This window comes from Anabrus simplex, chromosome 9 (genome assembly GCF_040414725.1).
Source record: "Anabrus simplex isolate iqAnaSimp1 chromosome 9, ASM4041472v1, whole genome shotgun sequence".
NCBI classification, from domain to species: Eukaryota; Metazoa; Arthropoda; class Insecta; order Orthoptera; family Tettigoniidae; genus Anabrus; species Anabrus simplex.
Window position 1 is genome coordinate 35705614 of NC_090273.1, and position 13111 is coordinate 35718724.

The following is a 13111-nucleotide window of genomic DNA, read 5'->3' on the forward strand; positions in this document are numbered from 1 at the left end:
TCATGCAGTAATTCGCCATGAATCCTCTGCTGCGCCAGGTTTGCGCCAGAGAACGGCCGGAGTGCTGTTTGAGTTTGTAACAATGTCGTCGTTGCGGTGAAAGGGGGCAGCTGTAGGTGATTTATTTTGGGAAAGTTTATTACTGACATGCCCGATTCAAAATAATTGAAATTCAACAAAATGTAAGTACTATCAGCTTGGCTAATCGTGTACGGTAGACCATGTAGGTAACCTTAAAAGTTCTGTGGTCCGACTGATTCTTTTTTGAGAAAGAGGTGTGAACTAAGAATAGTGACATTGTAAACAAACGATTCCCAGCTGGTTTTAAAAGTAACTTAAGGTATAAAAGTTGAAAGACTGGTAGAATTGAGTTCTTATCATTAGAATCTCTGGTGCACTCTTACTCAGGGCACGAAAGAGTGTGCGTGTTAATTCAGATGCTATGTCTGATAGTTGTAAGTTGTTATTTTTTTGTACACCTGTGTTCTGTCGTAATTTTGACATTTATGCTGTTTCAGTTACTGTGTAAAAATCTTCTATTATTTGGTGTCAACTGTTTTTACCTGTGCTGTCTCCATTATTTAATCATGTATTTACACTCTGATACATTCTTGAGGGAACAGCATTAAGTAATCGGTATGGTAATCTTCCTTTATAATTATAGGATAGCTGTTTGATTTCTCAATTTTAAGGAACTTGACATAGGCAAATTGAAAATAAGACCGACAGTAATCCTGTGAAGGCCTGTTTGTTTGCCAATGATTATAAAGAGCATGTATTTTGATGTGACTTGTAACTCATTTTTGCTGAAGAAATTTACCGGTATATACTGAAATCTTAATTATGTAAAAAGACATGTGATAGATATAACGCTCTTGTGTGTCTAAGAGGTTGTCGTCGATAACAATTATGTAAATAGTTTTATGTAATGCACATTGTGCGTACTTATTCCTTAATAATTTTCTTTTCATTTGGTAGTGAATTTATTTAATCGCCTTCCAAGGCCCAGAAATGTATTAAGAGAGGTTAAGCAATGGTATAGTAGGCTACCTAATCATATTTACTTTCTTCCTGTCCCAAGTTACTGCTTCTTCTGAATGGTATTTGATGGATGGGTACTTAGTTTTCATTCGATGAATATAAGGACGGGTCCACCCTCCTTGATTTCTGATGTTGTGTTTTGAATCTTGAATGTATGGAACTTTAAAGCATGCAGATGTAGTGAGTCATTTTTCATAAGGGTTCAGTATAATAGGTAAAGGATGGTATGTAGTAGTTGTTGTTGAACAGAATTGTTGTAATTTTACTCTGTGCTTTGTTATTATATAGAGGCCTTGTTACTGGTAGGCCTAGTAGAAGTGAGAGTTCTTCTACTTCTTATGTGCTGACTCATTCTTCCAAGGTTAAATTATTATCCTGAGAAACTGGTCTATGCCAAGGTAGACAGATTTTTCTATACAATTATTGAGTGCTCTGCTAGCATGATGTCCACTGGTCATTCCTTTCTGTTCACACCAATGATTTCCATTTTCATTTTTCTTGACACTGAATTCCTAGAACTAACTCTTGAATTTTTGTAGTGTATAATACCTGTGTCCCCTCAGATCGTCGCATCTGCAAAGGCCACTGTGTTGAGTATACTGGATGATTTTACGTACATCTGTTTCTATATATTGCTGCTGAAATAGCTACTACACACTTTTAGCTTTGTTTAGATGGAGGTGATTTCCCATTTTAACATCAGGCAAATGCAGGGTTGTACCTTAAGTCCCCGGATGCTTCCTTCCAACACCTAGTCCTTTCCTATCCCATCGTCGCCGTAAGACCTATCTGTGTCAGTGCGACGTAAAACTAGTTAGAAAAAAAGAGTTTAGATAGTTTTGGAGTGGTTTACTTACTGCATGGTCTTAGATTAAATCTTGTCTGAGATTAATAATAGTGATACTGAGACACATTATGAATGCCACTTGAACACAGATCTTTTACCATTCATACCGTGCTTCAGTTATAGTCCGACTATGGACTGTTAATAGTTTTTTGTTCCTTGAAGTCTAGGGTTTAATGTCCATTTTATTTGATTTACCACATAATGGATGTAAAGTCGGTTACAATGTTTCGATCAGCAACATGATCATCATAGCGCAAAAGAGGGGAAGATTTCTAGTCTTTGCTCTTTTTAATCTGAATATTCTGTGGGATATTTGTGGAGTTAATCTAAACATGTAAGTTACAGTTCCCGTGTGTTAGTTGAGTGTTACCAAAACATAATTATAATAAAAATTGGATACACTAAAGATGAAATTAGCCTAAATTGCTTACGATTTGCAGATCTGGCACTGCTAGCTAATAACATTAATGAAACTCGTAATCAAATCTCAAGTCTTCAAACTATTGCTTGAAAATTAACATCAACAATTTCATTTGAAAAAAAAAAAAACCTAAAATAATGGCAGTAGATCCCCTTTTAATAAGCAGTGTTCTGATATGTGGGAATGAAATAGAAATTGTAAAACAGTTTAAATACCTTGCAGAAAGTATAACATACAATTTAAATGAATTAATACACTGAAGAAAATGGAAATTGCAACACCCAGTAGGAGTGGTGCTACATTGCTGCAATTGAACATGCAGGACGAGTGTTCGGTTGTGATTCAATGATTACACTTTCAGGTCCCTCTGACCGCAAGTTTGGACAACAATCAATACAGGATGTACCCACCACGAGGCAATACATTGATGAATTCGTTGAGGCATGGAGTCAATAAAGGCCCTGGATCGCTTCATGAGGAATTGTGGCCCATGCTTGCTGCACTGCACGGGTCGGTTGTTCCAGAGTTGTGGGTGGCTGAGGACGGTTGAAAAGTTGTCGACCCATCATGTCCCACACATGCTCAATAGGACTGAGGTCCGGGGATCTGGCGGGCCATTCTAGGGTTGTGATGTCGTTGAGAGCTTCTCTGGAGATGTGTGCAGTGTGAACCCGGGCATTGTCCTGCTGAAACATCCCATTATCAATGTTCGCCATCATAGGGACAACCACTGGATTGAGTACCCTATCAACGTACTGTCGAGCAGACATAGTGCCCTCAACAAGCACTAATTGTGATTTCACATTAAAGCCAATAGCTCCCCAGACCATAATGCTTGGTGTTGGCCCTGTGTGCCTCTCGACAATAAGATCTGGGTGGCTCCTCTCCCTGGTACGTCGGCGCACACGATTCCGGCGATCACTGCGGGCAAGACAGAAGCGCTATTCATCAGTAAAGACGACCCTATGCCATTCATCGACCCACGTCGATCTTTCTCGACACCAGGCCAGCCTTACACGTCGCTGTTGTGGGGTCAATGGAACACCTTCTGCAGGGACACGGGCTTGTAAGCCAGTTGCACGCAGGCGATTACCAACTGTTTGTTGTGTAACGTGGGATGCCACAGCTGCTCGAATTTGCGCTGCTGTTGCATGGGGTTCCATACGGGCCATCCGAATAATGCGGCAATCCTCTCTCACAGTTGTCTGTCGCGCTGGGCCTGTGCCAGGTCTAGGAGTGTGGGTACCTTCATTTGACCACTGCTGCCATACACGTTGTACCATAGATGCCTGTCGGCCAACTTGTGCAGCGACAGTCCTTAGCGATAATCCAGCCTCACACAGCCCAATTATTGGAGTCCTCTCGAACGGCGACAGTTGTTGATAACGTGTTCTTCTCTGTCGTCGAGGCATGTTTGACAGGGAACACTTCACTGCACAGACTGCAAGTCAACTATGCTACACCAGAGTCCGTATACTAGAGTTGATTCCTCCGCGACCAATCACATGGGGAGACCTGTAGCAACAATCCAATGGGTCTGAAACTTTGATCGTTTACATACCTATATGGCATCGTTCCATATCTTGAAAATCAACACAAACGACCAAGGTCTTCATGGTGTTGCAGTTTCCATTTTCTTAAGTGTAACTTGGACAGAGAGAACAAATAAATTATCCAAAGCCCAAAAAGTAACTAGAAATACATACAACAAGAAATTATTTTCAATAAATACAAAATTGAAACCTGAAACAACTTAAGGAAGTGAAATATGCAAAGGCAAAAGAATGAAATAGACAAAATTTTAAAAACAGAAAGAAGAATAGTAAGGTCATGCATTAATAAGAAGTACCAAAAAGAAGAACGGCGTATCATCCCAAATCAGGAAATAGAACCTATAACGGATTTCATAAGAAAGAAGAGAATATTAGTCTTTGGTCATCTGTTGATAACACCTCAAGACAGGTTAATAGTGGAATTTTGGAAAAGCTTTGGAAAGAAAAACGACAACCTGTCTAGATAAAGGAAATAAAAGAAGACCTGAAAGAATTAGACATAACATTGGAGGATTTCAAGAATAAATCAAAAAGTAAATAGATTGAAAAATAGTAAAATTAGATTCCTACCAAAACTTTATAAAAGTGAAACAACTAAAAGGGTATATAAAAGTGAAACAACTAAAAGGGTATTTTCAGAAGAAGAATGACAATGAAGATCAGATAGAATGAAGAAATACTGAAGAACAGAAAGGAAAAAATAAACATCATAGAAGACCAGACAGAAATTGACTACAGTGGTCCAATGCGGCCGTAAAAGAGCAGTAATTATAATAATAAAAAGAGTATTCTGTTTTGTTACCTGATGACTGAATGACAGAATTTAATATTCCTTTGTTCTTAAAATAGAAAACACATTGGTTGACATTTTGTTAATATTAATACCAGGAAGCACATCATCTGTAGGATCCCCAGCAGGCAGCCCTTGAATTTGCTTTTCACCCTTAATGCCATCAACATGTGCTTGGTTTTCTAGTAGCATTTGCTGCCAAGCTGGCCCTTGACATCTCACTTTCAGTGTATTTGTTTTCAAAACATTCTATACAGCAGACTACGTAAATATCCAGGAGTGCTAAAGAGGATTGAAGCTTGCTCTTACTGCTGTAGATACTGGGATACACTAAAGTCATTATGGATGAGTAAAAGATATTTCAACGATAAGATATCTATTAGGTTCAACCTTTTCAATACTAATTAGGTACGTGTTTTTGTTACAAATACCTTTTATTTATTCAACTTGGGAACCGGTTTTGACATATATAATGTCATCATCAGCCATAAAATGAATCTCAAATAATTATATAAGCAAAGACGTAATCTGTAACTGACCATTCACATCACATGTCGAAACCGGTCCCCAATTTGAATAAAAGGTATTTGTAACATAAACACGTACCTAATTAATATTGAAAAGGTTGAACCTAATAGATATCTTATTGTTGATCTCAGTTCAATACAGAAACATTAATGAAGTTCATATCTTTAAATAAAAGATATTTGGCTGGGCTGAGTGTGTCTAGACGGTTAAGACACTGGCTTTCTGAGCGCAAATTGACAGGTTCGCTCCTGGCTCGGTCCGGTGGTGTTTGTTTGGAGGTGCTCAAATATGTCAGCCTCATGTCGGTAGATTTACTGGGACGTAAAAGAACTCCCGCAGGACGAAATCCCAGTCCTATGGGAATGCATATAATTCTGGGGAAAGGGAATAATATCGGTCTATAAGAAGGGGGACAAAAAAGTGTGTGATAACTAGAGCCCGAATTTCCATGTACCATCAAATCTCAAAATATGCATGCATTCATGCACTATCATATGGCAAAATATGTACAATAAACTGGAAAATTGTCTTGATTTAAGTTCATCCATTTATCTGTCAGCATATTCTCAAACACAGAAAATGTTTCTAAATCACAAGAAATGACAGGTGCATACTTAAACAAAGACATTTGGGACAAGGTAAGACAAAATTGTACGTCTTTTGCATTTTCACCACAATGCGTCTTATATAAGTTTGGCGAATTCAAAGTCAGGATTTGAACGTATCACTTTGTTTGGCCTGTCTCTAGCTGCCGCAGATACTTCTCCGTGTGATGATTGCAGACACTTCTGAATGTCCTCAATTAGCTGGTAATAATTGCGTGCTGCAATAACAAGTGAGAGTTCCGGGTAGGAAATTCCAGGATAACAACGAAAGAGGGTTCAGTGCAAAACCAAGATTTGTATGCTGCTATCTCAGAAGTGTGATACAAGTTTTGTTTTGTTCGTCTAACATAGATGAACAAATGAGCCGTTAATGAGTAATGCACAATTTAAGATTCAATTTATAGCAATGTATAACTGGGACATCTTATTCCTAAGAATTACAGAGATCGACGTGGGGCCTTCTGGCTTACGTTAATGTTTACTCAAGCAACAGATAAGAAAGTGCTTGGTTAATTGGATTATAGGACCTCTACCTTATGTACTAACTTCGTCTCTCAGTAATAAACATACTGTATAACGTGGAAAAATGGTCCCAAATTCTGTACACGAACATTCATAAAAGACACTATCATGCAAGTTAACATTATACATGAGCCAAAGTCAGAAGAAAAGTCATATTATGCCATATTTAATGTCCAAATATTCGTTATTAAATCCAAAATCTTCAAAATATGCATTATGCATGAATTTTCTCCTAAAAAGGCCAAAACATGCAAAACTGAAGGAAAAAAACGGTTATTTGGAATCGTTAAGCCATAAAACAGATATTTACAAAGTTTGAGACGTGTAACCAGCTTATTTAAAAACATGCATTTGCATGGACATCCAGGCTCTAATGATAACTATGGAGGAATCACACTTTTATTAAAAGTGGCAAAAATATAGAGAGCAAATTAGAAGAAAGGTAGAGGGAGAGTTGCAAGATGAACAGTACGACTTTAGAAGTGGAAGATCTACGGTGCTGGTGGTGATTGTAGTTGACTCAGTTTTCGGCATGAGACAGTTAATGGAAAAATTGGGGATATGGAGAAGATCTGGTCATGACATTCATAGATCTAACAAAGGCATATGATAGTGTTCCCAGGGAGAAGGTTTTGGAGACCAAAGTCAAAAAGAGACTGGGTACACAAACTGTAGATATGGTGCTAGGAATGCACAACTGTGTGAGCAGCATACAGACTCCAGTTGGAAAGACGGAATGGTTTAGAAATGAAGCTGGACTAAGACAGGGGAGTGTGTTGTCATCTCTTTTGTTTCTAATGATTATGGACAAAATTGTAATGGAGACAAAGGAGGCATTGGGAATAGGGAGATGAAGTTTGTGGACAATATTGTGGTCCAACAACAAAGAAGTACCCACAAGAACAACTTGATGCACTGAAGAAGAAAATTGAGAAAGTATGGTATGAAAATCAGTGCAGATTAAAGCAAGACCATGGTGATGTCAAGAGGAGAAAGTATTGTGAAAATTGGTGGTCAAAGCCTTGAAACTGTTGTTGACAGTATCAAATACCTAGGGAGTGAATTAATGCAGAATACAAGATTGGACATAGATATTAGGAAGAGGGTGCAACAGGACAATGCATTCTACCAGAGTGTAAGAAACATTGTCTGGTATAGGGAAGTGTAAAGAGATAATGTACAAAATGTATTATGCACCTACAGTATTTTGACTTATGCAGCTAGGACCTGGATAATGACATGTAGGGAGGAGAGTAGAATTCTAGCCAATGAAATGAAATACCTAAGATAGATGGAGAAATTAATATGTGAGAAAGGAGGTCAAAATGGAAAACCTAAATGAGAGAATTTATAACAGTAAACTAAGCTGGTTTGGGCATGTAAAGAGGATGGAGGAGAAAAGAATACCAAAACAGATGATGAAGATGAAAGTTTGAGGGAAAGAGAGGGAGACCTAGAACGAAGTGGATCGATTCAATAAAGAAGAGTGCAAGAAGAAGAAAAAACCTGGACTGTGGACTGCAGTAGCGGCGATTGGAAATTAAAAGTGCGGGGGCAAAACATACACACAATAAACAGTACCTCGGTTTGTGGGGTATAGTGGGCAGGGGAGTTATATACGGTATGTTAAAATTTTTTTTTTACAATTTGTTTTACGTCGCACAGACACAGATAGGTCTTATGGCGACATTGGGATAGGAAAGGCCTAGGAGTGGGAAGGAAGCGGCTGTGGCCTTAATTAAGGTACAGCCCCAGCATTTGCCTGGTGTGAAAATGGGAAATCGCAGAAAACCATCTTCAGGGGCTGCCGACAGTGCGGTTCGAACCCTCTATCTTCCGGATGCAAGCTCACAGCTGCACTCTCCTAACCGTACTTCCAACTCACCCGGTATGCTCTCTGAGTGAATTTCGACAGAGAGGTAAATGTTGACAATTTACCAATTTAAGTGTGGTATTGATACTTTTTTTCTCGAGATTTTAATTCAATACTATACTATAAAACTTTCACCAAAGGAGCATTATTACACATTTATTACAAATAAAAGGAAGTATGGCGTGATTGTGAAATTAAAATCAGTTAGTATTTGACTATGCACTAAGAAACTAATACACTGAAGAGACTGTCAGACTGACGAATGTGTACGCGGTTAGCGGGTGAATCATACCTCAGTATGCATGACCTTGGTAAAAGAATGTACCCCTGCTACCCTTCCTCACAGCACATGCAAAGTCTCTACTACTTGCTGTGGCGCTATACAAATCAGGTAGCCTGGATGAGCAACATTTTATGCGTATTTCTGCCAATAATTTTGTTAATAATTAAAGAAAATAAAGGAAAGAATTAGCTGATAAGACAACAGGGCTTGTACAATTTGCTTTTTTTTTAAAAAAAAAACCTCGTTTCAGCCAGCTAAATGGGATAGAAATGTAATATTTTCTCCGCAAAGTGGGAGGGCGACTGCCCTGGACTGCAACAAAATGATGGAAGAGGAATGGGAGAAGGAGAGAGAAAGGTGAAGTACCATAAATACCCTGACCCAGCAGGAGCTGGATGAGGAGAAGTTCTTTGAATGTTGCAATCAGACAAATGTCAGTTGTAATGTGATTTGTTTATTTTCCTGAGGAAAAACAGAATCTTCTGGGGATGAGAAGTAGAGTGTCAACTTCTGAGTTCCAAGATTATGGTTTCAAATCTGTTAGACGAAGTCATGTTTGTGAAGGTGGGCAAAAAAAAAATTGGAAGAGATCCGACACTGAAAAATGAAGGTATCTGCAAAAGAAAAGGGGAAGGGCCACGAAGGGTGTGAAAATACAAGGCTCTCTAGGCCATGAAAACCTAATACTGTTGGGGTTGGTAAAGAACAAGTGTTGACCAAGGAAGTCAGATAAGTGAACAAAACAGAATTGTATTGTTATTCTTTAATGAACACTTACAACACTCTTCTGCTTGCTGTCACACACAAGGAACATTATTAACATTGTATTTATCTTTCGACAAGGATAGAAACATTGTTGAACCTACTTCATACCTACATCTCTTGTACTAACTTATCCACCAAAGGATGCAAACACGTTTGGCAGTCGCCAGAATTGCTCGCAGTTATAATGTCAGCTGACCCACTAAGGCTGCTAATCTGATCTCCCTTAGTCAGTTCTTGTTCTCTCCTGTATCCTTTCTTTTTCCTGGCACCTTCTCTCTTGTGATAAGTCTTTAGATGGGATGATTATCTAGTTACTTCCTCTTAAAACAATAAACAGTAATGCCTATCATCATTCAAGATATTCAAAACAAAACCAATTCACTGTGTTAAGACTAATTATACCGACTCACCACAAAATACAAAACATCCAGCGCTTTTATGGCATCAGTGATGAAACGGGAAATTTAGTGGTTGATTGGAAGAAACCAAGAGAGCTACTTCAAGAAGATCTCAACTGAGGAATTTCCCCATCCACCAATCCCAGTCACTGCAGTTGTGGAAGGACAGGTGTCACTTGCAACCGTAGGATGAAGGATAATTTCAAATGAAAAATCAGTCATACTGTATCCAATCTGTTGCACTGTAGCCTATGGTTGCAAATGTTGGCTGACTACAACTGAGAAAGAGCGTTGTCTGGGAGTCATGGAGACTAAGATACTGAGGTGGACGGCTGGCGTCACTAAACTGGATTGCATCTTTAATGAATCCATCAGGGAGAGATTTTGCGTTCACCGATTCAAGAAAAAATTTGTGGGAGTCTTCTACGATGGTTTGGACATGTACTAACGGCAGGGGCTGATACTATCGCGAAGACGGGGTTTACATGTTAGAAGTTGACTGTAGGAGACCAAAAGGACGACCAAAACAGCGATGGGCCAATACCCTTCACAAAGATCTGAAGAGCATTGGTCTCCACCCTGACATGGCCCAGCACCAGGCACGGCTCCATAATACGATCTGCAGAGCTGCAGAACCACCATAATGAAAGATATAATATACAGCGATTAGCGATCCCAACCTTCATACCGAGTGTTGATATCGAGCTAGAGATCAATACCCATACAGATACTGGTGATCTGGCAACCCTGTGTAGATCTGTGAACGACAGAACTTCAGGAGAGTATGCTTAACTATGGTTTTCTTCCGATAGGTGGCTAAGAGTCGCCCATAAGGTTATGTATGAACTGCACGCCTTGCAGAACGGCTGGCCTATTTGCATGTGTGTCACTCAGACCATAGAATTAGTAAATAATCCACTAGAGGTAGGACCAGCGCCACCGTCTGAGAGAATCACTACAGCGAGCGAGCATGTTGAAATCTCAGCTGTTTCGCAAAAAGCTCCCACTACTGTACACATCAGTGTGAATAGATAACTTTTAAAACTGTGTGGATATTGATATGGTTCAAAATTCTTACATGTCAACATTCTCAGATACTACTGTAGACTTGAGATGCTTCTGTTCAGTAGAAAAAAAGCCCAAATAGCTTAAATACAGGAGAAATGCCTGATAAAAGATGATGACTGTTCATGTTAAGTCTTCAAACAATGTACTTGAAGATTGAAGGTATGTATTTCTCTATCTTTTGTGTAAATGGCCAGGACTTGAGCATAATTCTATCCAACGACCAGAAACACTCTCTCATACGAAGCGAATGAGTGAGTGATCATGAAAATGTTTCTTCGTAATGATAGTGGATTTTTCTGTGTTAGGTAGTCATGAAAATGAAAACAGGAACGTTACTACCCTGAGATGATGTTCCCCCTCTATTAAGAAACCCGACTCGCAAAGATGTATGCAGGTCTTGGAATCTCTGTAAATAATATGAGTGTGTCAATACTAGATCAAAATTTTTTGATAAGCAGAAGAAAGGCTTTCTTTTTTGTAACTTTTTAATTGTTTTTGGTGCAAGTCCGTTATTTATATCATCAGTGTCCCTCAAAATCGGGGTCTTACAAATTGAGATGTACGTCTACCTGTATTTTTTCTGTACTTTTTTGGGAACTTCGCTCTGATAGGACATAGAGCAAGGCATTTCCGAGGAGTTGGAGGACGGATGCACACAAGCTCAGTTGGCATTTTATTACACTTATTGCAATGACTGGGCGACACAGAGCAGATCCTATTATTATTATTTATAAATTTCATTTTCCGTATTGACAGATTCAAAGTATAGATAAGTAGAACACAACAAGCCTTCAAACACATCCGCACAAGACTTCCACAACAACTAAAACTACAACCACAAACATAGACGAGAGAGGTGTTGCCACCAACTACTTCTAATTTAAACTCAAGACCTGCTGTTTACTATATTAAAACTTACCAGAGTACATCACAAGTTGGAATATATAACACAATATAAAAAATTTCTTCATGACAAAGGTCCATATCAATATGACGCATATCAGTTTCAGAACTTTCTCGAAGATTACCATAAAACAGCTAAAATCAACATAACATAAAAGCAAAGGAACTACACAGAAGATAGAAGAATGGAACCTATCTAACATGAACTAAAAATTTTTAACAAGTGTCTACCTATACTTACCAAATTTTAATGTGTTAAAACTTTTTAAGTGTTTTATATTATGACCCATATGTTTTAATATGTCCTACATACTCATGTTCTAACTTATTGTAACTTTTTACCTTGACTACTGATATTTTAATTACATGCTACTGTATACATTTCCATCCCCCATTAGACATCCGGATGTCTAATACAATAACAGCTTGTGAATTGTCTAATGGCTGGAAACAAATCATGTACTAGCTGATGATGGCCGTTAAAGAGCCGAAACCGGTACTAGTTTAATCTATTTAAAATAAATTGTGTATTGATTGGTGGAAAAACACTTTTCTTATCTATACAGAGCAGATCCACCAACATAATTCAGCGCAAGCCGCCACTGCCCAGGACAGAACTAAATGGAGACAATGAATTCATGTAACAAACCCTGCCAGCTGGAGGAACATATGTTGAAGAAGAAGATGGCGTACAGTCTGAAGACCATGACTACTTGATGTTAGGAAGTGATTGATACTAAGAGCTCTTTAAGAATTGTACCTCACCAATTCTGCATGAATGTATAAAGTCTTGGTGATATTGCCACAAACAAGCATTGTAAGAGATGCTTGAAAGTGGTACCCTCAGGGACTCTCATATTGGGAGTATGGGTTGGCAACCATAGGGCCAATACCTGAGTCTAGCATAGCTTTCACTTATGCTAGGTTTCACACTTTCATCTTTCCTATCAGATCTCTCTTGGTCAGCTCTTGTTCTTTTCTGACCCAGCCGGGCTGAGTGGCTCAGACTGTTGAGGCGCTGGCCTTTTGACCCCAACTTGGCAGGTTCGATCCTGGCTCAGTCTGGTGGTATTTGACTGTGCTCAGATAAGTCAGCCTTGTGTCGGTAGATTTACTCGCACGTTAAAGAACTCCTGCGGGATGAAATTCTGGCACCTTGATGTCTCCAAAAACCCTAAAGGTAGTTAGTGGGACATAAAGCCAATAACATTATTATTATTATTCTGACGCAGCAATATTAGGTTCGTTAGGCCTAGCGTACCTTTCATTTTCATGCAGTTTGTGGGCCTTCCCGTTCTTTTGTTGATACCCTCATTCTTTGTAGAGTTGGGAGTAAAATGAGGGAACTATTCCTTCTTAATTAGAGTTAAGAAGGTATGGTTGCTTTTATTCACTTTCCCCCCAAAACTCTAAATCACCAACCACCACTGCCATTAGACAGAGGATAATATGGCTATTGATGTTCATTTAAGCAATATTCATGACTTTTAGTATACTACATTGCCATTAATGAC

At 38.8% G+C, this 13111-nt stretch overlaps 1 protein-coding gene across 1 annotated transcript in view; it reads left to right on the forward strand.

The window, feature by feature from the left end:
- Positions 1-22: 22 nt before the first annotated feature.
- The window catches only part of LOC136881108 (WW domain-binding protein 4), a 146378-nt gene continuing 133289 nt past the window's right edge, over positions 23-13111 (forward strand). The window contains exon 1 of the mRNA XM_067153745.2: positions 23-182. Coding sequence (XP_067009846.2) covers positions 181-182 — 2 coding nt within the window. The 5' untranslated portion in view covers positions 23-180. The remainder of the gene's footprint in view (positions 183-13111) is intronic.